The 27761-nt window shown below is 40.4% G+C and overlaps 1 protein-coding gene across 1 annotated transcript; it reads left to right on the top strand.

Moving 5' to 3' along the window:
- abcc1 (ATP-binding cassette, sub-family C (CFTR/MRP), member 1) lies at window positions 1–26285 on the top strand. Its single transcript, XM_034710961.1, has 31 exons — window positions 1–409; window positions 4055–4231; window positions 7496–7624; window positions 8425–8562; window positions 9119–9244; window positions 9794–9855; window positions 10133–10264; window positions 10461–10688; window positions 13062–13239; window positions 13383–13544; window positions 13698–13790; window positions 13886–14089; window positions 16021–16167; window positions 16577–16664; window positions 16753–16822; window positions 16962–17088; window positions 18424–18600; window positions 18789–18956; window positions 19046–19220; window positions 19365–19434; window positions 19623–19743; window positions 19824–20031; window positions 21753–22063; window positions 22185–22384; window positions 22523–22649; window positions 23232–23333; window positions 23804–23950; window positions 24069–24227; window positions 24436–24602; window positions 24851–25045; window positions 25188–26285. Exons 1-31 carry the CDS (start codon window positions 362–364, stop codon window positions 25294–25296), a joined length of 4545 nt encoding a protein of 1514 aa, XP_034566852.1. The 5' UTR covers window positions 1–361; the 3' UTR covers window positions 25297–26285.
- The last annotated feature ends 1476 nt before the right edge of the window (window positions 26286–27761 follow it).

Genomic DNA, 27761 nt, shown 5'->3' with positions numbered 1-27761 from the left:
ATTTTTAAAAGCAAGTACTCCAGGACTTTAACTCAAGTAATAATCTGACAGAGCAACATTCACTTGTATTGGAGTAATATTTGACATGGAGTATCTATACTTTGAATTAAGTAATGAAGACGTGTACTTTGTCCACCACTGAACAAATCTAAGAAATGATGTAAGGACTTGAATCATCGGCCTAAGGAGGGCAGCAATACCCCGTTGTTCCAGCAGGGGGCTTGTACACCTCCCATGTTCACATATTAACCACCAGAGAGGAAGAAAAGGAGGCAGCCTTCCGCTTTGCCTTCAGTCTGGTTACAAAACCAAAGCTGAGCTCATAACAGTCTCTCCCGTCCAGACCTGACCCTCCACCAGGATGGGCTTCGAACAGTTCTGCAGTCTGGACCGTTCCGATCCGTTCTGGGTGAGTCTCCTGTTGTTTTCTTGTTTTTTTTCAATCCGTCCGGTTGTTGTTATTAGTCTTTGGGGGGGACACATGCTAACGTGATTAGCCCCGGTAAGTTACTCTGTCCTCCGTGACAGCAGCTTCACGTAACAACCGGCTGAACCGGGAGACCGGGCACGCGTCACGAGCACGCGCCTTTACTGTTTTATAAACACATGGTTACATGACAGACACACATACACACACATACACACACACACATACACATAAACTGCTTTAGTACGTTATATGTCATATCACGTGTTCCATCAATGCCGGTGAAAACACACCAGTGCATTGACCGCTGCATCCCTCATGTACTGAAGCTGCACAGATGCTGATGGAGACTTCTGCTCCTGTACTGCAGGGGTTCCCAAAGTGTGGGACACAAATAGAGGATTATGAGATGTCTTCCAGAATGTTTCTTTTTTTAATTGATCTAAAAAATAGTAGATTTTAATCCATTATAGTAAAAAATACCGACAGAAATAGTAGCTAAACTTGAAATAAAACCTTGAAAATAGAAAATGTAATGAGTTTTCTGCCTGTTTTTTTTACCAGATGACTCCTAAGTTTAAGGTTAGTGAATAATTACTTATCAAAAGCATCAGTAGCAGTAGGTTAAAGCTCTTGCTTTTTTTTTTTTTTCTTTTTTAATTGTGTGTCTTATTGTGGCTTTATACCATACTTTAAACCACACTTAATCAAAATTTGGTTCCATTTCCTGTAGCGGTGTAAGAATTCTTTTTAACAACGATTCAATTCGTATCGCGATTCGTGGTTGCCGATATGATGAAAGGACGATATTGGTTCATTTAGAATCATAGGATCCGAATCAATTCAGTGACCTGAAATCGATTCAGTAACTTTTTAGCCAAAAATTCAGCCCGTGTGACTGTGAAATAAATCCCTTGATACTGGACAGTCCTAGATTCCTGTTGTTGCCGTGATGTTTTTGGCCCAAGCCAGGTTTTGTCCTAGTCTCTGATTTAACGTGCTGGCGAGGCCTGAGGCTTCTGCAGAACTGATGTTACCTTGGGAAACGCTGCAAAAGGTGCCTGGACGGCTGGCGTTGTGTGAAATCCCATGGCGCCTTAGTAGGTGGTTGGATAGATTTGTCGTGTTGCTGTGGTACTTTACTTGACCTTTACATATCCTACAAACAGGGAGCGACTTATTTAGAACATCTCCGCCATTGCAAAAGCCAAAGTGTTTCCACACGCTGGACCGCAACGGTGGCATGATAATTTCTCATTCACCGTCTTCTCCTCTGCCATCCGCCATGCTATGTTTTGTTGTCTGCTGGCGCGTGGCGATGACTTCACAGACAGGCAGCCTGAATTGAGTAACGTTTAACGTCTTTATCATTAAAAGTGTAAAAATAAACACATCCATATAAAGTCTGCTGTGCTTAAATCCAATGCGTTATTTCCTAGTATCGATACAATCGATTTATTACCTTTTGAAACGATGTTAGATCGATATGTGTCGTCTGGAAGGCCAACTTGCCGAGCACAGATTATACAGAATATACATAGATACATTGATGTAGTAGATTAATCGTTACACCCCTAATCTCATGCGACAGCTTGTGTTGGTATGACAATAAAAAAACCTTGAATCCTTGAACCTTAATTCATAACGGTACAGGAAACACGGCCACATGCTCATGTAGGTAGGCTAATTTTCTGCAGACCAGCTAAATGAAGCCACATTAAATCACTTTGAGGGGTGGGGGGGTCACGAGTCTTTGGCACCTATACTTTTGGGGTCGCAGCCTGCAAGGTTTGGGAACCCCTGCTGTACTGTGATGTTTAAGAAAAAGAGTCACAGCAGTGCAGTTGTAGGAAAATAGCATGCAAAATGCACTTTGTAATAAAAACATTGAAGTAAGATTCCTTGATAACCTGAGAGTCAGTACATGTTCAGTCAAAGCCCCTCCAACTTCTATGAAACATCACTATCTGTGCGTGAGCGTGTGCACGTGTTGTTACCTGATAACAACACGGTGCCAGAAAAACTGTCAGACAAAACCGCACGGTGACCTTTAAACATCCATCTGCTGCTTCTTTACATGTGTTCGTAAACACCACTGAAAGTCTTTACTTCAGTTAGGCTTTTTAAAAACATCTTTCTGTTATCGTTTTTGATTTATCATATGTTGATTTTTGAGCAGGAGAATACTTGGCCCACTTTCTCCGAAGACAGATGTGTAGGGAAGGAAAGCAAACTTATTTTTTTATTTGTTTTTATATTTATAATTTTCTTTTTTTTTTTATTGAACATTTTACAAAATTACAAACTCTCAATGAGGATGGTAAACACAGATTACAATCAATTACAGTGCAATTAACAAAAAGAGAATCATGTAAGGAAAACAAAACAAAATATTGTAAAACAACAAATAAGGTGCATCAGGGCTACTGAGTGAGTCAGGCATCCAAAAGCAACATGAAGCAGAGCAGAGGCACAAAAAGAGGCAGTCAAAGCGTAGCAGATAGCTGATTGGTCCGTCTGTATATATTAAGCAGTTTGGGACAAGGGGACATTTCATTTCAAATTTATTTTCATGTTTTGCTGTTATAATAGTGGGAAAAGATGACGAAATATATATACATATAATACACACATACATACAAATATACACATACCTATATTTACACATGTATACATACATATTTCAAATTAAAAGAATAAATTATGAGCTATGTCTAAACATATCTTGCTCGCAATTTTCTTGTCCGTAGGTTTTTCAGGGTGGAAAAAAATAACTTAAAATCATTTTTAAAACCAGGAAAGCAGAGCTTATAATTTATCCACTTTGCACAATGGATGTGATATTTACCCAGTAATAAAATAATATCAATAATATCTGAAACTGAAAGAGCCAAATCATCCATGTAATAAATGGAAAGCAAACTTCTGCACACTGGCAACTGTAAAAATGAATAAATAAATACTTCTACTTTCAAAACTTTTGTACAGAACAACAGCCAATAAAGTATATTAGAGTTTTTTAGGTTTTGAATTTTTAGTCCTTGGAAAAAAACCTTTAATTTTGGCCTCAGTTTTTGACTGTGTTTTGTTCTATGGAGCACATCCTGCTGCATGTTTGCAAAGTAAATTTGGATTATAAAAACTTGAGTGAGAAGTGGAGTCTTCCCTATTTTATTCTGCAGACATACTCTTCCAAAACCTATAGGAAGTCATGTGGAAACTTTAAAAACAATAGAAATAAAGTTTCTGTTGTTTACAGTTTTTAAGAGTTCAAAGATATCTGTTTCTGTCTGTGTTTTCATAACATGTTAAGGAGTAATTGACTCTATTTGTATTTCTTTATTTAAGAGGATACAGAAAAAAGTTGTGCAATTGTTTGTGTAAACATGTTCCCACCTTTACTTAAACATGGGAGAGGCCTGATGTGTTATTGTTTGATATTTGATAATGCATCAGGTGACTCTGAGTAGTATGAACCCACAAGCTTCTTTTAGCTCATGTTTTGTTTTACAACCTAACCCTCTCACCCTCTGCTGCCCCTAGTGTCCAAAATGCACAACTGCAGCTTCAAAAAAGAGAAAACCAGTGTTTGTGATCTGATCTTGTTCTCTCCTGTTCATCTCTCAGGACTGGAACCGTACGTGGCACACCTCTAACCCAGACCTCACCCAGTGTTTCCAGAACACCGTACTGGTGGGGCTGCCATGCCTTTACCTCTGGTTGTCAGCTCCCATCTACCTCATCTACCTCCGCAGCCATGATCGAGGCTACATCTGCATGAGCCACCTTAACAAGGCCAAAACTGTGAGTCATGTGACCCACCATTACTTTCAGGTTATAGAATCTGAGAAAAAGTCTAACCACATCTTTCATACAGGAGAAATGTGTGTTCGTGAGATGTGTTATCTTCATCACAAATCTCAGATGAAGCATGTGGATGCATCTGCAGGAGAAAATTCATTACATATACTGACATGGCGTTAGTGTTTTTAGGACTGTAAGGCTTCTTGTTCACATGTTACGTGTGGCCATGGTCAACTCAGTGGTTGTTCTCTTTTATCAGTGTGTACATGTCGATGTGAGCTGTCAGAGATTTTCAGGATGCTTGAAACAAACAACCCTAAAAACAGAGGTTCATCGACTTGATCCAACCAGTCTTTATCTATTTAAAACATACCTATAAAAATTCACTACAGTATAACCTTTTTTTTGTTTTGTTATCTTTGTTTTGAAAAAGTTTCCTACAACTTGTATCTACTTATTCTGTCTTGTCAATAACAGGTCATTGATTGGGCTGACTGTTTTTCTTTGTAATTATGAAACTTTATGAAGAATCTTTGGGTTTATGGACTGTGTTTGAGCAAAGACCATTTTGGCATTCAATAAAACTGTTATTTGTTTGAATATAAAAATGAGAAATAGATTAATCAGAATCAGAAATATTTTATTTATCCCGGGGGGAAATTCAGTTGTTACAGAATGCCCTTATACACAGAATGAAAAAGTCAAAATATTAATAGAGAGAAGGAATAAAATAAGATATAAATACAAATGAAATAATATAAATTGGATTAATAAGTATATACAGAAACGCAGAATAGTTAATTTTCTATGTACAAAAGCGCTGGGAATGAAGGTATTATATACAGGATGTTGAAGTGGCAGGGATATTGCACGTTATTGCACAGAGTACAGAATTAGAATTTAAAAATGAGAAATACACTACTGTTCAAAAGTTTGGGGTCACCCAGACAATTTTGTGTTTTTCACGAAAACTCACACTTTTATTTATCAAATGAGTTACAAAATGAATAGAAAATATAGTCAAGACATTGAGAATGTTAGAAATAATGATTTTTAATTGAAATAATAATTTTGTCCTTCAAACTTTGCTTTCATCAAAGAATGCTCCCTTTGCAGCAATTACAGCATTGCAGACCTTTGGCATTCTAGCTGTTTATTTGTTGAGGGAATCTGAAGAAATTTCACCTCACGCTACCTGAAGCACCTCCCACAAGTTGGATTGGCTTGATGGACACTTCTTGCGTATCATACGGTCAAGCTGCTCCCACAACAGCTCAATGGGGTTGAGATCTGGTGACTACGCTGTCCACTCCATTACAGACAGAATACCAGCTGCCTGCTTCTTCCCTAAATAGTTCTTGCATAATCTGGAAGTGTGCTTTGGGTCATTGTCCTGTTGTAGGAGGAAATTGGCTCCAATCAAGCGCTGTCCACAGGGTATGGCATGGCGTTGCAAAATTGAGTGATAGCCCTCATTATTCAAAATCCCTTTTATTTTTTACAAATCTCCCACTTTACCTGCACCAAAGCAGCCCCAGACCATCACATTACCTCTACCATGCTTGCCAGATGGCATCAGGCACTCTTCCAGCATCTTTTCACTTGTTCTGTATTTCACTAATCTTCTTCTGTGTGATCCAAACACCTCAAACTTCGATTTGTCCGTCCGTACCTTTTTCCAATCTTCCTCTGTCCGATGTCTGTGTTTTTTTGCACATATTAATCTTTTCCTTTTATTGGCCAGTCTCAGATATGACTTTTTCTTTTCCACACTGCCTAGAAGGCCAGCATCCCGGAGTCGCCTCTTCACTGTAGACGTTGACACTGGCGTTTTGCGGGTACTATTTAATGAAGCTGCCAGTTCAGGACCTGTGAGGCGTCTATTTCTCAAACTAGAGACTCTACTGTACTTGTCTTCTTGTTCAGTTGTGCACCGGGGCCTCCCACTTCTCTTTCTACTCTGGTTAGAGCCTGTTTGTGCTGTTCTCTGAAGGGAGTAGTACACATCATTGTAGGAAATGTTCAGTTTCTTGGAAATTTCTCGCATGGAATAGCCTTCATTTCTAAGAACAAGAATAGACTGTGGAGTTTCATGTGAAAGTTCTCTTTTTCTGGGCATTTTGAGAGTATAATCAAACCCACAAATGTGATGCTCCAGATACTCAACTATCTCAAAGAAAGGCCAGTTTTACAGCTTCTTTAACCAGCAAAACCGTTTTCAGCTGTGCTAACGTAACTGCACATGGGTTTTAAAGATGTTTCTAATCATCCATTAGCTTTCTAAAGCGATTAGCAAACACAATGTACTATTAGAACACTGGAGTGATGGTTGCTGGAAATGAGCCTCTATACACCTATGTAGATATTCCATTAAATACCAAACGTTTGCAGCTAGAATAGTCATTTACCGCATTAACAATGTATAGAGTGTATTTCTGATTAATTTAATGTTATCTTTATTGGAAAAAACAGTGCTTTTCTTTCAAAAATAAGGACATTTCTAAGTGACCCCAAACTTTTGAACGGTAGTGTAGATTAATACATAATCAATCAAACAATCAGTCTTTAAATGTATAGCGCCAAATCACAACAAACGGTATCTCAATACACATTTACAAACAGCGCAGATCTAGACCGTACTCTATGTTCTATTATTAACAAAGACCCAACATCAAGACGGGATACGACTCAGTCTGATCTCATTTTAATCCACCATGAGTAAAGCACTTTCCAGCATTTAGCTAGTTACAGCAGCAAGGACAAACTTCGATTCAACAGGCAGAAACCTCGAGCAGAACCAGACTCAGGTTAGACACACATCTGCTGAGACTGTGCTGAGGAAAACAACTGTTGGCTGCAGCTCCACCCTCAGAGCATTTATTATTACGAGTGTTTTTAAAGCTTTTTTGCTCTGTTTTGTTGGAAATAAAAAGTTATTTTTAGAACTCCTCTGTATTCAGTGTGATTGAAGACTCGCCCTTACTTGCTGTTAAAACCCTTTCTGTAGTTCTTACTTTTCTTATACTCCAAACAGGAGAGAGAGGAACACTACGGAAATAAATTAAATCATTTACATTTTTCAAATGCATTGAGTATTTCACATTCACACGACACGCACCCTCAGTTTAACCTTTCAGCTTGTGGTTTGCATCATTGTGCTAAACATATCATGTTAGCTCTTCAACAATAGCGCAGTAAAAGATGAATATTTGACCTGAAGTTGTATCTCAGTCACAGAGCAGTGATCTGTTTGTGTCTCTGCAGGCGGTCGGCGTCCTCCTGTGGATTATCTGCTGGTCAGATGTATTTTATTCTTTCTGGGAAAGAAGTCACGGCAGCAGCGTTCCTCCGCCGGTGCTCCTCGTCAGCCCGACTGTCCTGGGCCTGACCATGGTGAGAGTTTACGTCTGTCTTTTATATGCAGATGAAAGTATAAATCACCTCTTCTTTGTGATTCAGGAATGTATCTTATGTAGCTGAAGCAGAATAAAGAACAGAGATGGAAGGAGTCATTTGAAAAAAAAAAGTCAATTTGCATGTTTTCTGTGTTAACTGTGTTGAACTGGGTGCAGAGCAAAACAGGATTCTAAGATATTCAACTACAGTGCAAAAAAAAGGAAAAGGACTGCTCTGAATCAGGAGGACTGTTGAAGTCTACTCCTGCATTCTTGATTTTCTCCTCTGAAGATCAATAAAGGATTATCTCATCTTGTTCTGACACACTTGGCGTGTTCACCGTACCAAACCTGCTCCTCTCCGGATTCCTGCTTGGTTTTATCAAGTGGAAACCCAAGGCCTGATGGGAAACGTAACAAGTCCATGTTACAAAAAGAAACCCTAAATTAAACCATTAAACAGATTTTGAGCTTTTAGAGAAATATGCAACGACCATTTGGAATGAAAATTGGTGCCAAGTATTGTGATAATTGATGAATCATTTCAGTAGTTTTAGAGCTCAAAGGGAATCATTTGCAGGATCCAGTTTATGTATTCTGTTCTCAAGTTTCTTATAGAGATGCAGTCAGACTGCCAGGTAGACACTCTTTCAAAGGGACTTGATGAACCTGTTTCAGCTGAACTGTAGGTCCTTACTGTGTTATAAATACACTACATGGAGAAAGAATGTTGGTGTGGAAGCAGACATGTGTTGGTCCTGATCTTTAAATGTGTGTTTCCATGTATGTGTCCTCCAGCTGCTGGCCACATTTTTAATCCAGTATGAGCGGATGAAAGGGGTCCAGTCGTCTGGGATGATGCTGATCTTCTGGTTGCTGGCTCTGCTGTGTGCCACCATCACCTTCAGGTCCAAGATCCTGCAGGCGCTGGACCAGGTCAGAGTTGCAAGGCCACACTACTATATTACTGTTAATGCTGGGGTTGGTAGTCAATACATAATGTGTTCTTAAAAAAGAATGAAAAAAGCCGCTATCTACAGCCGAAGTAAACCTGGGAAAACACCAACCAATCCCCGCCATCAGGAGCCAAATTATGAAACCTATCAAATCCCGTCCAGCCATTCTGCCCACCTCCGGCGCGTACATTTCATGTTTGTTTGCATTTTTAACTTTCACTATGATAATGTTTTGGTGTTTTCTTACCACTGAGTGAAACATGAGTTGACGTAGTGCAAAACACAAACGATGTGCTGAGGACCGGTTTTGAATCAGTCACGATCATATGGTCGAAAATCAGCGGCGCTCGTGCATGTGAGTGGGGGCGTTGTTTTGGAGGAGCTCCGAGGGGAGGGGTTACATGGAGTCCCGAGGAAATACTACATTCAAATGCATGCTAGTTTTCCATGACTACCAACCCTAGCTTTAATACAGTTGTAAAGAAGATCTTGATGTTTGTGGAGTTACACCTGTGTTTAAACCTTTCTCCCTGCAGCTGTCGTCAGTCAGCGTGTGGAGGTTCACCACCTTCTACATCTACTACGCTCTGCTGCTGGTGGCCCTGATCTTGTCCTGTCTGTCTGACCAGCCGCCCCTCTTTTCCCAGGCCATCAAAGACCAGGTGAGTCCTCCTTACCTGCAACTGTAGCTCACGTGGCCTCTCTTTACTTCGCCACCCTTTTCTGTTTAACCTCGCAGCCACAGAATGACCGTCGTCTAGTGGATGTAGTGTCCAGTCAAGACTGATAAATACGTGTTATCATGAAAGTGTACACAGAGCTGTGTACACAGGCTGATCATGCGCCTGGCCCTGTTACCATACAGTATGTTTTCTCACATCACCTGCAGGTGCTTCATATCTTATATAGATGCAAAGATAATAAATAAGCAGTGCAGGTTCAATCAATCAATCTTTGTTTATATAGTGCCAAATCCCAATAAACGTTATCTCAAGATCCTTTTACAAACAGAGCAGGTCTAGACCGTACTCTATTTTAAATTATTAACAAATACCCAACATCAAGGAAAGTTTTAAGCCTACTCTTAAAAGTAGAGAGGGTGTCTGCCTCCCGGACCCTGACTGTTAGATGATTGTGTATTATAAGCTGACAAAGTGGTCGCTCTGTGGTCATCAGAAGCTTGATTCAGCTCTGTATGTGTTTGTATTCAGAATCCATGTCCGGAGCCTGGAGCTTCCTTCCTCTCCAGAGTCACCTTCTGGTGGATCACCAAGTGAGTTGACCCCAAACTCCTCTGTGAAAATGCTCTGATGTCCATCAATCAAATAAATGTATACAATGTGCACGTGGAACAGGAACGCTGACTCTTTTAATACTGTTATGACTGTGACTGATATTTGAATGTGTGTATCAGCTGATTAACAAAACAAGGAAACAAACAAGAATAAGCAAAACTGTGGGAGTAAATATGAATTATGTGTCTGAGGAAGACACCTTTGTCCTTCCGGATTTTCCTTCCCCTGTTTCGTAACCCTGCGTTATCTCTTTAGAATGATGGTGATAGGATACCGGCGCCCCCTGGAGGAGAAGGATCTGTGGTCTCTAAACCCTGAGGACCGCTCACACCTCGTCGTTCCACAGCTTGTGACCCGCTGGAACAACGAGTGCCAGAAAGTCAAGAGGTCAGGAGATCAGATCAGAAGTCTCACTTGTTTTTCTAATTGAACGAACATCAAACAGTGATTCAAAGAAGTAACACTTCATACCTTCATCTGATGCTCACTTTGTTTAAAAGAAGTTTGAACATCATGATGAGGAACTTCCAATGAATCATTTTTGTCACATGTCTAATTTCTGTTCCTTTTTCTCTCCTCTAAGGACGGAGCAGAAGATGTTGTACTCTCCCAAACGAGTCCCTCATGCGGAGAACAAAGAGGGACGACCTGTGGAGGAGTCCGAGATCCTCATCGTGAAGAACCCTCAGAAAATGAAGGAGCCCTCCCTGCTGTGGGCCCTGTGCCTCACCTTTGGCCCTTACTTCCTCATCTCCTGTCTGTATAAGATCATCCAAGACATCCTCATGTTCGTTGGGCCCGAGATCCTGAGGTGAGAAAGTCGAAGTCAAACATACAGTTTTCCCTTTTAACACCTCCAAAACAAAGCCCTGCCATCATTAAGTCTTTGTTCTTTTAGTGATTAGTGGTGTTCCAGTGTCTGATTTTACACTGCGTTCTGGTGATACTGAACCAAATAGGAGGCAACACCAGTGAAGTGTAACAGAGCAGCTGCAGCATCAGGACAGACATAACACAAGCAGCAGGTGCTGCAAAAACAATAATTGCAGATGAACTGCAAGTCATACTTTCAATTCTGCAGAGTCAAGTTCTGCATTTTGATCAACGTCATACGAATAACAGCTGACTCGAGCTGTATGCTTATTTTTTAACAGGATGTCATCCCATTCTTACAGACACGAGAAATCACAAACACATACACAACACAAATTTGACCTAAAGGGGGCATTTGTTTTTTTAGCGGATAAAGTGCGCCCCATGTAGAGAGACTACAGTCCTTATTGCTACCTTATTACTTGTCTCGCCGTACTCTCTACTCCCCACATTTCCTGTCTCTGATCAGCTGCCCTATATAATTAAAGCCGCAAGCGGTGATGAACGGGCCATCGCACACCTGCAGCCACCACCTATGTGAGCCACCGCCACATGTAAACCACCACCTGATAAAAGCCAAGCAAGATCTGAGAGGATATACTGCTTGTGTCCCTCAGGTAAATGTAGAAGTAAACTTAAAAATAACTCAAAATATTGTTCTAAACAGCTTTTAGATGTCAAGTTGTTGCAAACGCCTGTAAAGAATCCAGCTACATCTGTGTTTTTTCTCCCTCTGGAGAAATAAGCCTTCAAGGACAGCCTGTTAGCATTGTGTATGCTGTTGAAATATTTGCCGTGGCCTTCTGCAAACACCTTCTGTTGTTGTATGTGTTTTAGCTTTTTATTTGTTTTTTAAATTGGTTTGGTGTCTGTTTTTAAAAGAAAAAAAAAATGTAATCTTTATTATCTAAGGAATGTGCTTTACAAAAGAGACAGGGTAGACAGAGTAACAAGATAAGAAAAGACAAGATAATACTATATTGATTCCCGGGGGGAGATAGGGAACAAATAGCACAAATATATGGAAGCATATATGTACCCAAACTAAAATGAAATGGAAATTTGAAAATTAAATTGCATTAACAGAAATGCTTTTTAATTTTCTAAATATGTGCACATTATTTGACTCATAAATAACATTAATATTCAATAATCCAAACCAAATCAAATAATGCATTAAAAAGCATTTCTGTTCATTCAATTGAATTTTCAAATTTGCTTTTTCATTTTAATTTTGGTACATATATGCTTCAATAATATAAAATAAAAATAAAATGTAAAGGTATATACAAATGTTACACATGGTATAAATAGTCCCAATTATACAGGCAGTAAGGACATGTTATAAGGAAGTGACAGGTTCATATGGTGTGTTTATGGCAGATGGCGACAGGGTCATTCCAGAATCCAGGGTGATATAAAAAGACAATATTTAACATGCACTGTGAGACAGCAAAGATGCAGTATGCAATATATATCATGTTACTCTATCCATCTATCCATATCAGTAAAAAGTAACATGATCAGTTGTAATGAATAAATAAATAATGTCACAACAGCAGCAACAAAGGCTGTAAAGGTGATACAAGAAAAAAAACCAAATAATTAAAATAAAAATAAGGGAAAAGCACAAACCATTTAACAAATTTCACACAAAACAACATCAAAACAGTATGCAGTGGATTGGTTTCTGAATGTGTCGGACACTTCTCCTCTCACTACAGTGATGCACTCCTTGAAGTGTTGACAAAACACAAATATAACCGCTTATTAGCTTCAGTTACACAATCGGTTATGGAAACATTGATTTGTGTAAATCAAGACTGGACTTGATGATGGAGGCACACCTCTGCCAGGCTGTAATTTTACTCTCATCTTTGTAATTTCATGTTTTATGAGTGGAGACACTTATGTAATAATGAAACAGCAGCCCAGCTTAGATAAGAACTTATTAATGTAAGTAGCAGGATCTCTGTTCAGGAGCCCAGGATTGGAAATCTTTTCCTTGTGATGACAAAGACTGGGACAGTTTGGATCAGTGCATATTTTAAATGTGGTTCAGTTCAGACAGGAAGTGAACACAAGTCATGATTAGTGGAGGAGACACAGCTGAAGTCACGTGTTGGCCTGTTGTCTTAAAACAAAGCGTATAATCTCTTTGAGCGATGCAAACTGAGAATGAGCGCTCACATAATCAGCTGCAACACTTCCCTGCTGCAGAACTTGAAGAATGTCTCCTGTGGTTCAGAGGAGTCGAGCAGCGGTTTGTGGTGATTTCATCATAATCTTTTATTTTTTTTATGCCACTCAGACTGCTCATCCGCTTCGTCAACGACTCCAGCGCCCCCTCCTGGCAGGGATTCTTCTACACGGCTCTGCTCTTTGTGTGTACCTGCGTGCAGTCGCTTATCCTGCAGAGATACTTCCACGTCTGCTTTGTGTCAGGCATGCGTCTGCGCTCTGCCATCATCGGAGCCGTGTATAGAAAGGTAAAGAAATACTTGATTGAGGTTAACCTCTTTCTTTACCTTGTTTAATGCAGCTTTTATGATTTTTTTGAAGGTTGCAGCTCATGCTCTGCTCAGTTGTGTGTAGCTGTAAATGTAACCCTGTGTGTTTTCTGCTGTGTCAGGCGTTGGTGATCAGCAGTGCGGCTCGTCGTACCTCCACAGTTGGAGAGATTGTGAACCTGATGTCTGTGGACGCTCAGCGCTTCATGGACCTCATCACCTACATCAACATGATTTGGTCCGCCCCCCTACAGGTGGTGCTTGCCCTCTACTTCCTGTGGCAGGTGAGATCACAGAGCAGGTCCTGACTTTGGCATCTTGTACTCAGCAGTGCTTGTTGTGTTTTTTTGAAGCTGCATGAATCCCTGATTGAAAACTGAACCTGACTGTTATTGAAGGTGGGTAATGTCAGGTGCTGTTGTTTTCTGTTTCTTCAGAACCTGGGCCCGTCAGTTCTGGCCGGAGTCGCTGTGATGGTCCTTATGGTCCCAATTAACGCTGTTATCGCCATGAAGACCAAAACCTACCAGGTGGGACTTCTGCACCTCTCTCTCTCTCTGTCCATGAAGTGGTCCAGGGCATTTCCATTGTTTTCTAATGTGAGTCTTGTGTGTGTGTTGATCAGGTGGCTCAGATGAAGAGCAAAGACAGCCGCATTAAGCTGATGAACGAGATGCTGAATGGTATAAAGGTGTTGAAGCTGTACGCCTGGGAGCTCGCCTTCAGGGACAAAGTGTCGGAGATCAGAGAGAGCGAGCTCAAGGTCCTGAAGAAGGCTGCATACCTGGGAGCCATGTCCACCTTCACCTGGGTCTGCGCACCTTTCCTGGTGAGTCCAGCACATGAAAAGATTTTTGAGGGCTATCATGTCTTTACTGAGAGGACAGGACGGAGGCTAGAGGCTGGAAGAGATAGTGGGCAAAGGGCTGTGGGTGGTGCAACAAAGGAACCACACAACATAACTTTTTACATTTTTCTTTCTTTTATTTTGCATTTAATCAAATCAACTCTATTTATATCTATCAATTAATCAGACTTAATTTGTAAAGCCCCATGGACAAAATGGTCTTTGCTGATCTTGTCCTGTGCAGTTCTAAAAAGTATTTTACTTATCAATACGTCATATCCTGCTGTCTGTCTAATTTGGCAGAGTCTGGTAATAACTTTTTCCGACACCTACCCTGCCAAAGCGGTTTCAGGTGTTAAAAATAACTATATAGAAAAAAGTGACCTTCTCACGCATTGCTTTGTTTGCTTGTGTAGATCATAAAGTTTATGGTAAATGGACTAGTACTTATATAGCACTTTTCTAGTCTGTCTGACTACTCAAAGCGCTTTAAAGAGGCATTAGAGGTATTAGTATTGAATTTAGTCTGTTTGATGACCAGCTGAAAACCCACCCCACAATCCTTAGGTTAAGAACAGGATACATGCAAAAATAATAATATTAATGATAATTATACAAAAAATAAAATAAATAATTGAAAAGAAGTTGCTGATCGAACTGAGGAAACGCTGTCATGCTATATCGATGGGGAAACACTGGAGGTAAAATAAGATGTAAATAAGATGATGACTCAAAGCAGGAAATTAAGCTCACCAAAATAAAATAATTTCCTAAGAAAATAAAACACTAAAATATTAAACCACTAAAAGAAACTAAGATGTTGTACTTAAAAAAGTGCCAAAAATTTGAACTAGATAATAAACAAATAAAGTAAGGTGAAATAAAATTGTTATAAGAATAAAACTCAGTTAAAAGTGAGACTAAAAAGTTGGGTTTTGAGTTTGCTTTTATTTAGCACTTGATCCAAAGTGCTCATAAGAAGCATCTGAGCTTGTTTCATCAGGGGAACTTTAAAGCTAATGAATAAGAGTGTTCTAAGATGACTTTTGAAAAATCTCAACAGAGGGGGAGAACCTTACGGTGAGGGGAGGAGAATTCCACAGTTTTTAATGATGTTTTTCCAAAAGAAACACACTTGCAGTAGAATCTGTTGGATTTTGTCAGGTTTATAACCTTTAAGTGAACCAATAAAGCATGGTAGGTACTTTCATTACTGACAAAAAACAGCATTCTGAGTTAGTTCTGCTTTTTTTACGTTCAGCTTTTATGTTAATATTTCTTTTTTTTTTTATCCAGAAATACAACAACAAAAAAGGATTGAATCAAACAGTCTCTGATCTTTATAGACGACATTTAAGTACATTTATCAGAATTCTACTAACAAATTATCAAGGAAAAATGAGCAGACTAAATGTTCTATATCAGAAGATTAGAGTAGAAGTGTGTTCTAAAAGATAACATGATTATGAACAATAGAAAAGCAAAAAAAAAAAAAAAAAAAAAAAATTCTCACAAAAAACAAAACAATTACACTAAAAAATATGATTTGTCTTGTCAGAGTTATTGCACATTCCATTTTGATTAATCTGTTATTGCAACATTTTTGCACATTATCGTATTCATCATTACGTGTCGGTATTGAAATTAAACTGCCTATCACACTCAGTTTAAACAACTATACACTGTCAATGGAACTTAAAAGCAACTTTATATTAAGACCCCAACAGCAGCTTATTGGAGACTTTGGTATCATTATGTTGCAGCATATTCTTGGGCAAAACTACAGTGTGGCCTGATGGTCTGAGGCTTGTATAATGATACAGAACACTCTGCTTTCATACCCTTATATATATGCCGTCAGAGTAAAACAAACAGAGCTGTATTAACTCTGCATGCATTTTCTCTCTGTGCAGGTCGCTCTCTCCACGTTCTCTGTCTATGTGCTGATCGATGAAAAAAACATCCTTGATGCTCAGAAGGCGTTCGTGTCTCTGGCGCTCTTCAACATCCTGCGTTTCCCACTCAACATGCTGCCCATGGTCATCAGCAGTATGGTGCAGGTACGTCTGCGTCCATTGTTCCAGGGACTTTATGGCATTTATGTGTGGTTTGAGAGTTTTGACATCTTTGTTTGGGTGAACGAATCCTTTGATGAGCTTCATGTTATTTGATATGAACTTTACATTGTGTTAAGATGACTGCTATGTCTGCTATAAGCTCAGGATATCAAAGCAAACACTGTGATTATTTTAAGACGACTTTATGACATGAGGGGGGGGGGGGACTTAAAGTAAAGCCAGTTTCCCTCATACATCCTGACACTAGTGATCTAATGTGCTCTCTGTTCAGTGCATCACACACTTCTTCTGTCAGAGGAGAAAAAAACAGCCTTTCAAACAACCAAATAAATATTAAGTGTGTGTTCTTGTCTTACTTCCCACTGCTGCCTCCCTCTGCTCTCGTCTGCAGGCCAGCGTGTCTTTGCAGCGTCTCAGAGTGTTCCTGTCTCACGAGGAGCTGCAGGAGGACAGTGTTGATCACAAAGCAGTAGCAGACTGTGAGTCCTCCGTTTTTCCTGATTGATTTAATTTGTACTAAATGTAAGGTTATCTCACTTTCTCACCTCTCCTCTGTCCTCCTCTCAGCCCTAAACAGCATCGCCATGGAGGATGCAGTTTTCAGCTGGTCTCGAAGTGAATCACCAACTCTGAAAAAGTATGTCGTCTTTCTCCACTCCTTCATTTGAAAGATCTGCTGTAGTCTTCAACGCACCATCATCATGTTAGACTGACAAACAGCATCTTAAAACAACACATTTCTCTTAGTTAAACTTTGTGTCCCTTTGCGTCTGCAGGCTCAATGTGTGTATCCCAGAATGCTCTCTGGTGGCCGTGGTGGGACACGTGGGCTCAGGGAAGTCCTCGCTGCTCTCCGCCCTGCTGGGAGAGATGGACAAACTGGAAGGAAGTGTGTCTGTGAAGGTAAATACTTCTGCTCTCACACACAGAATGTATTCGCAGAGTGCATTCACTGAAGAGAGTTGAGGTCTTTAAAGTGAGGAATGAGTCAACGATGACAGAAAAGGCAAAATAAAACAAATGTGCAGTGAAACCAGCTGATGAAATGAGTTTGTTTAGCTCTGATTTTACTTCAGACACTCTCTGCTGGAGACTGAACATCCCCGAACATGAGCTGCTGCTCCTCAGAGCAACATGTGACGCAGCTTAGTCATCTCTCACAGGATAGATATTTATGTCTGTGGAGGAAACAGTTCGACCCGTCATGAGCAGACAGTATGTGATGTGTTTGTTTAACTAACTACACTGGAAAAAATGCCCCTCCAAAAACAAGAAAAAAACCTTATTTCCACCTTGAAATAAGCAAAAAAATCTGCCAATAGAACAAGTGAAATTTTGCTTGGTATGATTTCCTAAAATAAGACGTAATATTTAGAAAACTGTGACTGTGAATTAGCAGGGAAAACTTAGTCTAAGCAATATTTTACCAGTATTTTAAAGCTTAGTGTCTCAGAATAAGCCAGGAATGCTAACAATTAGTATTTTTTCACTCAAAAATAAATGTTTGCACTAATACATTTCTGTCTTGCTTCTTTATTTGAGATATATTCACCTTATTTGAGTTGTATTATAGCGGCACCTCCTTAGGTTTAAGACCATCTTGTACTTGAAATAAGATTACAAAGTTTAATTTGAGCATTTTGAGATATAATGTCTTCTCATAGTGAGCTGAATATACTTATATTCAGTCATGTTCTTATTTTTAAGGATAAGCCAGCTATGCTCAAAAGTAGATGTTTCATTGTGTGCATGTAGTTTGAGGATGTATATTTTTATCTGATTTAGAAGAAACAGTGCCTGAAAACTGTAACCCACCCTTAAAAAAAACAACTTTTCTTTATTTCTTTCTTTTATCAATGGAGCAGTTCTCTGATAGATTCTCTAATGAAATGCTTTTACTTAAATCAAGTAAAGGGTTTGTCTTAAATCAAGATTGTCCGTCTTCTACAAATAAAATCTCAGCTTGAAAAATGTATGAAATGTAAAATAAACCTTGTTTCTTCTAAATTACAACTCAAAACAAAATCATTTCATGATTGTTTGACTGAACAAGATATTTAAGATGCATTGTCTTAAAACAAGTCCCTCTATCTTGCTCAAATGTTACTTGTTAAATAAATGTATCTTAAATCAAGTGGGATAAGACATTTTAACTAAAAATGAGACAATTTCACTTGGTAAGATTTTGAGTTTTTGCAGTGTAAGACTTGGCTCTGTTTTTTCTGTTTGTCCCTGCAGGGTTCTGTGGCGTATGTTCCCCAGCAGGCCTGGATCCAGAACTCCACGCTAAAAGACAACATCATGTTCGGTCAGGAGAGGAGAGAGGCCTGGTATCAGGAGGTAGTGGAGGGGTGTGCGCTCCGACCCGACCTGGAGATACTCCCAGCTGGAGACGAGACAGAGATCGGAGAGAAGGTACCGACTCGCTAACACACAGGCTGTTCCGAGTCTTCTAAACTAACTGTATTTATATAACAAATCTGTCTCTGTGTCTCTGTGTCTCTGTGTCTCTGCGTCTCTGCGTCTCTGTGTCTCTGTGTCTCTGTGTCTCTGTGTCTCTGTGTCTCTGTGTCTCTGTCTATCTTTCTCTCTGTTGTGATCAGGGGGTGAATCTGTCCGGAGGTCAGAAGCAGAGAGTTAGTCTGGCCCGCGCTGTCTACTGTGACCGATCCATCTACCTGCTAGATGACCCGCTGTCCGCCGTGGACGCTCACGTAGGAAAACACATCTTCGATCAGGTGATCGGCCCGCAGGGACTCCTGAAGGACAAGGTGTGTGTGATCTCTGCAGCACCGTGTAAAACTTAACCGTACACTGACATCTCATAAAAACAAAAACTATATTACATATGTTTGTGTAGACTCGTGTGCTGGTCACGCACGGCCTGGGTTACCTGCCTCAGGTGGACCTGATCCTGGTGATGGTGGAGGGTCAGATCACAGAGATGGGCTCCTACCAGCAGCTCATGGACACAGATGGAGCCTTCGCTGAATTTTTGCGGACGTACTCAGCTGGTGAACACACCGAGGACGACGGTGAGACACGCTGATGTTTCTTTAAGTTTTCTTTTACTTCAGTGTTAAAAAGCTTCATGATACAAATATGTTTGGGTAGCTAGGGTAAGTGTGCAGACAGGAATACATATTCTGTGATTCAAATAAATCTTTTTGTATCTGTAGAACACGTAGAATCTACCCCAAAGACTGGAACCAAAGCTCTGGAGAACGGCAGCGTGACTGCTCTTGTTGGGTGAGTGAAACTGAGAAAAACAAACATCACAGCTCAGAGAATTCAATCTCTTCAGCTTTGGATGCACAGATAGTTTCTGTTTGAGGAGAAAATTTGGTTTCTTGAGTCTGCACTGAGATTTGGACTAATGCCTGTTTTTTTATTGTTGTTCTTTTGACCTTTCTGTGTGTCGTTCCATGTGAGAGCAGCAGCCCGACTCTCAGCACCTCATCCAAACAAACAGAGAAAGAGGAGCAGTCGCTGAACAAGACGGCGAAGAACCCTGAGGTGGGAAAGCTGACGGAGAAAGACAAAGCGAGCACGGGACGGGTGAGTCTTCACACCAGAGCAAAGAATCCTTCATCAAATCCCTGCTTCTTGACCCCAACCTTGTTCCTCTCCCTCCCCAGGTGAAGCTGGCTGTGTTCTGGACTTACCTGAAAGCTATCGGAATCATCCTGTCCATCATCAGCTTGATCCTCTTCCTCGTACATCACCTCGTCTCCCTCTTTTCTAACTACTGGCTGAGTCTGTGGACGGACGACCCCGTGATCAACGGCACGCAGCCCAACAGGCTGATGAGGCTGGGGGTGTACGGGGGGCTCGGACTGTCTCAGGGTGAGCAGGGAGGGGACATGAACCAAAGCACACATTGAAAGAAAGATAACGATAATAACATGGCAGCTACTGAGCTATCTCAGCTATCTTGTTGTTAATGATCTGTTTTTAGCTGAGTAGACTTTAAGTTTGACTGGTAAGCTTCTTTCTTTGCAGAGTGTTCAGCAGGAGTTGATCAGTTCAGTTATTGATCTGCACTTCAGAGCCATCATGTAGCTTTAGATTGATAGCTCTAAGATCGATTAGCAGCATCTCAGCAAGCGTGCATTAGATTCTAAATTTCAGATGGATTCTGCTTCCTTCACTGAGGTGTGGGGAGTAGAGAGTGGGGGATGACCTACAGAAGAGAGTCAAGGCTAGGAGATTAAACACTGACTGCTGTGACGAGGACTGTGGCCTCTGCACACCAGGTGTACACTTTAACCGCTAAGCTAAACTAAACTGACACCCTTCCTCCTCTGACTTTGACTGAGACAACTGACGCATGAAAAGATGGGCTACACTAATAATCCCATGAGCCGGGGCGGGCATGATCAGGTTGATGTCAATCAAAACATGAAGAAAAAAATGGTTTAAACAGCCAAATAATCTGTTTTTGTTTTTGTTTTTTGTTTAATTGTGACATTTTAACTGCACTTATATATTTGTAGATGGAGTCCAAACTATGATATTTTTACTTTTATACTTTTTTATTTTAAAGTTAGGTTTTGGGGCTTTTTGCCTTTATTTGATAGGACAGCTGAAGAGAGACAGGAAATGTGGGGAGTAGAGAGCGGGGGAAGACATGCAGGAAATGGTCACGGCTGTAGCCTCTGTATGTGGGGCACTTAGACCGCTAGGCCACTAGCACCCCATATATTCATACTTCTATTTTTTAAAGTTTAATTGCTGTAGGCTTTAAAGAAATCTTAGAAACAAAAGGGATTGCACACAAACGCTGAACACACATTGTCTCGGATATGTAATCAAGATAGCGAAACTTCAGGTTATTTTTGGGGACATTTTTGCCATCACTGAAAAAGACAGCTGAAGAAAAAGAGAGAGAAAGAGGGGAGTAGAGAGTGCGGGGAAGACATGCAACAGATATTCGTGGCTGGGAGTCAAACCAGTGATTGCTGCAATGAAGACCGCTGTCTGTTTTATTTTGAACTTCTTTTTTTTCGTGATTTCAGTGTCAAAAGTTCTGCACATGGGGCGCCATGGGCCTATCTTTTTTTGGTGTGCCGCATGTGCAGAACTTTAGTAACTGAAATCAAGAGAAAAATTAATTGAAAGTGAAATAATTGATTTTAAAAAACTAATGCAAATCGATTTTGTGTTTCCAAATCTACATGCTTTGCATTAAAATCCCAAATGCTAAAAGTTGACTTTTGTACACAGGCAAACAGAGATGATCTTTCTTGTTAAACTTGACTGCAAAACTTCTACACAAGCAAATGTAGGGTTTTATTTAATTCAAACAATTTTTTTCATGCACATGAATTTGATTTTTATTGCAAATTGAGTGTACTTGAAGTACATTTTTATAATTATTTATTAGATTTATTTATTGTATTATTTCATTAATATTTTTTAGTATAAACACTGTTGCTCTCAGGTTTATATTGATTAAATTATGTTTTGCTTTTACCATTGTTCTGTGTGATTGGAATAAAAAACAAAACAAAAGGAGAGCTTCATAAACATCCTCTCCTAATTCTTACTTCTATGTTGTGTTTTAGGTATTGCAGTGTTTGGGTATTCCCTCGCCATGTCCATCGGGGGCATCCTGGCCTCTCGCTTCCTCCATCAGTCCATGCTGTATGACGTCCTTCGGTCCCCCATGGCCTTCTTCGAGCGAACACCGAGCGGGAACCTGGTGAACCGCTTTGCCAAAGAGATGGACACCATCGATGCGACGATCCCCAGCATCCTCAAGATGTTCATGGGCTCCATGTTCAACGTGGTGGGCTCGTGTGTCATCATCCTGATCGCCACGCCGCTGGTCGCCATCATCATCCCTGTGCTTGGCCTGCTCTACTTCTTTGTGCAGGTCATTTCTCAGAAGTTATATCAAGTATATCATTAAAAGTGTGCCCTAAACATGAGAACATCCCATGTGTATGTACAGTTTGTGATTGACGATGAATGACGTCTGTCTCTCTTCTCTCCAGAGGTTTTATGTAGCATCATCCCGTCAGCTGAAGCGTCTGGAGTCGGTCAGCCGTTCTCCGATCTACACGCACTTTAATGAGACTCTGCTGGGAACCTCTGTCATCAGAGCCTTTGGTGAACAGAAGCGCTTCATCCGAGAGAGCGACCAGAAAGTGGACCACAACCAGAAGGCGTACTTCCCCAGCATCGTAGCCAATAGGTGAGAGATTCTGCCACTGATGACTCTTAAAGCAAACATAGAGTCTATCTTCAGATCTTTGAGATCGTTGTTTTATCACACTGTCATCCTGTAATGATTTTGTTCTCATGTTGTGTGAATGTTTTTTTTTTTTTGCAGGTGGCTGGCGATCCGTCTGGAGTTTGTAGGAAACGTCATCGTGTCGTCTGCTGCTCTGTTTGCTGTCATCGCCAGAGAGAGTTTAAGTCCAGGCATCATGGGACTGTCCATCTCCTACGCCCTGCAGGTGAACATTCTTGTGTTACCTGTTCAACTTGCTCCGGCTGCACTTGCTTCTATCTTTTCTTTAAGTTACGATCCTTAAATATGCAGAGCAAATTCCTCGAAGAGAGATGAAGATGGATAATATATCATAACTTCAAAACTGCACAACTGATATTACGTTGAACTAGAAGGTGTTACAGAAGTGCCTGCTTCATGATCTTATGCTTTCCTACCATAAATATAGTATTAGGGTTATTATTTCTGGTATAATCCCATCAGATTTAGGAGATAATCCAGTTAATCCTGGATAAGGTTGTGAGTATTGTAAGCAAGCAGCAATTCATTCAAACTTACTGCTGATTTTTTTATTTTAAACTTGAAGTAAGTTGAATCTTTCGTGGGATTAACAACTTATGAGCTTCAGTGTAAAGTTTTTCTGTGCAACAATCTGTGCACCTCTTTTGTACTGGGATGGACACAGGTACATCCCAGTCTGACTAATTAACTCAGACAAATAAAACCAAAGCATGCACATTAACTTCAGATGATGTGATTAATTTGTATGTTGGGTTTGAGTTGTAACCTTGCTGTCCTCTGTGTGCAGCTAACGGCGTCTCTGACCTGGCTTGTGAGGATGTCGTCAGACGTGGAGACAAACATTGTGGCCGTGGAGAGAGTGAAAGAGTACAGCGAAACAGAGAAAGAGGTACAAACATGCTCATATCCAGTTCTCAAATATCCGTGGTTTGAGAGAGAGGACTTTCTGAACTCCTGCTAACTTCTTTTCCGTACTGGATTTGGACTTTGGTTTATGATTAAAAATGCAGGGAGAGGGACTTAAAATCTTGTTGTTGCTGTTTTCATGGCACAAATAAGTAAGTATGCACATAATTCACAGTACAAAGCACTTAAAATTAAACAATGCAGATGAACATGTCATAAATGTCTAAATACTTTGTTGAAGAATAAACCAGCCAGCCATCCTATGTTGAAAACTTCTATCAGCTAAGAAAAGCGTTAAAATACTTAAAACCTGTTCCAAATTTCTCATATGATAGTGTAACACTGATGAAGGCATCCTGTACTAAAATAAACCCCTTCAGTTCAAACATTTGAGGTTAAAACCTACAGCACAATCAAAAGTGGATGTCTTAATGATGTTGTCTGATTTTTCAGGCGGAGTGGAAGCTGGAGTCGTCCTCTCTCCCTGCAGGGTGGCCCACTAAGGGCTGCATCGAAATCCGAGGTTTCAGTCTGAGGTACCGACAGGACCTAGACCCGGCCATCCGCAACATCAGCATCAACATCCAGGGAGGAGAGAAGGTCAGATTACCACCATATATCTACCATTCTCTGCTTTTTTAATGGGTAGATTTCTGTACGTGTGCTGCATGTATTATCTGCTTTGCATGTCATCTCACATTGGCTATTCCATCACCAGGTGGGCATTGTGGGTCGCACCGGAGCGGGGAAGTCGTCTCTGACACTCGGCTTGTTTAGGATCATCGAGGCAGCAGAGGGACAGATCCTCATCGACGGTGTGGACATCTCCACGCTGGGCCTCCATGAGCTGCGGTCCAGAATCACCATCATACCACAGGTGAGTGCACAGAGGACAGACACCTTGATATAGCTGTTATAGATACAGAGCTTAAAGTATAGCACACATTCTTGCATATGCACATGCACCAAGCGCATTTTCATCTGGGAGAATCATGCAAGCTTCTCCATCGTCTTAGAGATGATACATTTGTTCTCACGATTTGATGCACAGATATGATTAATACCTGCTCTCCTTCTTCCCTCAGGACCCAGTCCTGTTTTCAGGCTCCCTGAGGATGAACCTGGACCCATTTGACAGTTACTCTGACGAGGAGGTGTGGAGAGCTCTGGAGTTCTCGCATCTTAAAAGCTTTGTATCTGGTCTGCCCGACAAACTGAACCACGAGTGCAGCGAGGGAGGAGAGAACCTCAGGTAACCTAGGACGTAAACAAACACGCACACTGCAGATTTCTACCCACCTCTCCTTTTTTTCTTCTTCTGCTAACCATCTATCTATGACAGTTACGTTTTCCTGCTCAGATACTTCACGTCAAATTGAATCATGCAGGTTGAGTGCAATGATCATTTTCTGGTGTTCTGTTTAAATCTGCACCCCAGTTTTTACGGCTGCTGTGTCAGGTGTTCTGGTTAAACGCGTCCCTCTCTGTGTTCTCTCTCAGTGTGGGTCAGAGGCAACTGCTGTGTTTAGCTCGAGCTCTGCTGAGGAAGACGAAGATCCTGGTCCTGGACGAGGCCACAGCAGCTGTGGACATGGAGACAGACAACTTGATCCAGTCCACCATCCGGTCTCAGTTTGAAGACTCAACCGTCCTGACCATTGCTCACCGCCTCAACACCATCATGGACTACACCAGGTAACAAACACTGTTTATACATTACACAGTGCTTTTTCATTCCGTTAGACGATACTATGTCTCATACTATCTAGAGGAAATAATATTAGCAGTATAGTCCTGGTCCTGGTCTTTGGTTTGATCCATTTTCTGTCTCTTTCAGGGTCCTTGTTTTGGATAAAGGAGAGATGGCAGAGTTCGACTCCCCCTCTAACCTCACCGCTCAGAAAGGAGCCTTCTATAAGATGGCCAAGGATGCTGGGCTGGTCTGAACGGTTGGAGGTGCTCACCGGTCCTCACCTGGTCCAGCTGCTCCACTGAGCCCCCTCCAGCTCCTCCGGCCCCCTGCCAAGGAGGTCCAGAGTCAGAGAGCGAGAAGGGGAGGGAGTAGATTCAAAATAGAGTGCCTGACAGTTTAATGAGGGGTGCTGAAGAGAACTCAGGGTCTGGTCCAACCAGCTCTGCTCTCCTTTTTTACACAACACCGCAACTCGCTGTTAGCCTGGATCATGCCTATGTACTTCCTGTAACTGACGTTGTTTTTACATCTTTTCACTGCCATTCCTCCTGAGAGAGGGGCAGCATGTTCAGACTTTTACTTTGACAGAGGATTGTACTTGTGCTTGAGTTTTTATTGTCTTAGGACAGAATTGCTGCAGTCTGTCTCTTACAGAGTTCACAGCTGACCTGTAAGTTTAAACCATGTAGTGCCAAATATGCCGTAAAAAGATATATTAGAGGGACTGCTGAAATGGGCAGAGCATCAGAGCATCATCATTATGATCAGGAGGTGGCGGTGTTAGCAGCTCATTGCTCGAAAACATGAGGTACGCTGTTGATGTCACAGACCAAACACATAAATCTGACAAAAGCTAAAAAGCGCACAAAATGTGGGAGCAGCTTCACTTGTATCCACTGGACTGTTACTTCAAATGCAACGCTGATTGTTTATTTATTGTTTTTTTGTGTCCAGCTTTAAGTTAATGAGGCTGTACTCTATAATAAAGGTTGTTTATTAGGTCAAGAGGTACTGAATGTGCACTAGATGCACGTTATGATCTCTCCTGGTTCATTTTTTTTAATGTACTCAGTGCATATCTGTGGATCAGTTACAGGTAAAAAGTGAAACTACACACAAAAAATGACAAGTTAAAAAAATGTTCTCAAAGTCTCTGACCACTGTCTTTGTTGTTAAACTTATTTGTATTGCTGTGTGTAAGTGTGTTTTATTTTAAGTAAATAAAGGTATTTTGAGTATAAACACGTTTTTTATGAGAGATTGTGTAAACGGAGTTCCTGAAAGGATGGAAAAATCCAAGTTTCTCAGTCCATGCGCGGCAGAAACACCTCGAAAGAAATTAAAAGCCTGTCTTTTTTGGGATTAGAGTCCAACCTTTATTCAAGAACCTGTTGTTTTCATTCAAGCGAGTGTTTACATGTTAAAAACATGACTTATTTCATATTCTGATTTTGTATCTTTCCCTCAAAAAAACGGCTTGTGCTTGGATTTGTTCTGTTTCTACCAAGCTGTGGCGGAGACAACGTACTCAGTGTAATGAAAATCATGTACTATAGAATCTGAATACAGCAAAATCACATATGCTATGTTATAATTGAAATAACAGAAATATGTTTGATCTTACATCTTCAGGGGTTCTACAATTAATTAAATCAATTTATTTAAACAAACTGTTCAGAAACTTGTTTTTGAAGTTATTAGTTCTGTAAAAACCTGTAGCTACTGTCTTGTCCTCATGTTCAGAGAGATATCCATCTGACCATCCAACAGTAATTATCTTGTAGGAACAAGTTATTAACTTATCTATTATCAGTATGTGTGGACTACATGACATTACATTATGTGTGCAGAAGATACTATTTTTTTTACTTTGAGAGCTCTAAACAAAAGCATATGTAAAAGCAGTGGTGGACAAAGTACACGTCTTCATTACTTAAGTCAAAGTATAGATACTCCATGTCAAATATTACTCCAATACAAGTGAAAGTTGCTCGGTCAGATTATTACTTGAGTTAAAGTACTGAAGTACTTGCTTTTGAAAATACTTAAGTATTCAAAGTACTTTTTAAAATATCTCAAAACTTTGTATTTTCACAATATATATCAATGCAGTCAAGAATACATAGGAGTGCATTCTGTTACATTATGTGTATCTAGAAACCATTACTTGAAATCTCTAAAAACTATACCATGGAATAAAAACATAAACTAAGTTACTCCAAGCACCAACAACTTAGTTTGAAATGTTCATCTGGAATGAAACAAATGTTACGTAGCTCAACACACTTTCTCAGGTTGGACAGTGAATGTTTGTATGTTTGGGCAGAGTGGGAAACAAGGAGAAAGCTTCAAACGATACGTATCATTCTTCATTTCAAAAACCTCTAACACGGGCTGAAGATATGGCCATGGGTTCTCATGTGGAGAATTATAGCCATCATTACCACCTCTTAATGAACTGCCTGAGTGAAATCTGCTCTGTGTTTGCTCCACATTCAACCATGGAGACGCACAATATACAGGTACGACTAAACCACTGAGACAAACAGAACTACACAAACACAGTTTACTGACTTAGGGATCAGATTTCAGAAAAGAGAAGGAAATTCATGAGCTGACTTCAAAGCAAAAGTAGTGAGTAACCAGAGCATTGATAGAAATGTAGTGGAGTAAGAAGTACAATAATTGTCTTCTAAATGTAGTGGAGTAAAAGTGATA

This window comes from Notolabrus celidotus, chromosome 20, assembly GCF_009762535.1.
Source record: "Notolabrus celidotus isolate fNotCel1 chromosome 20, fNotCel1.pri, whole genome shotgun sequence".
NCBI lineage: Eukaryota > Metazoa > Chordata > Actinopteri > Labriformes > Labridae > Notolabrus > Notolabrus celidotus.
Note: the sequence above shows the minus strand (reverse complement) of the source record. Positions and strands in the feature narration are given on the sequence as shown.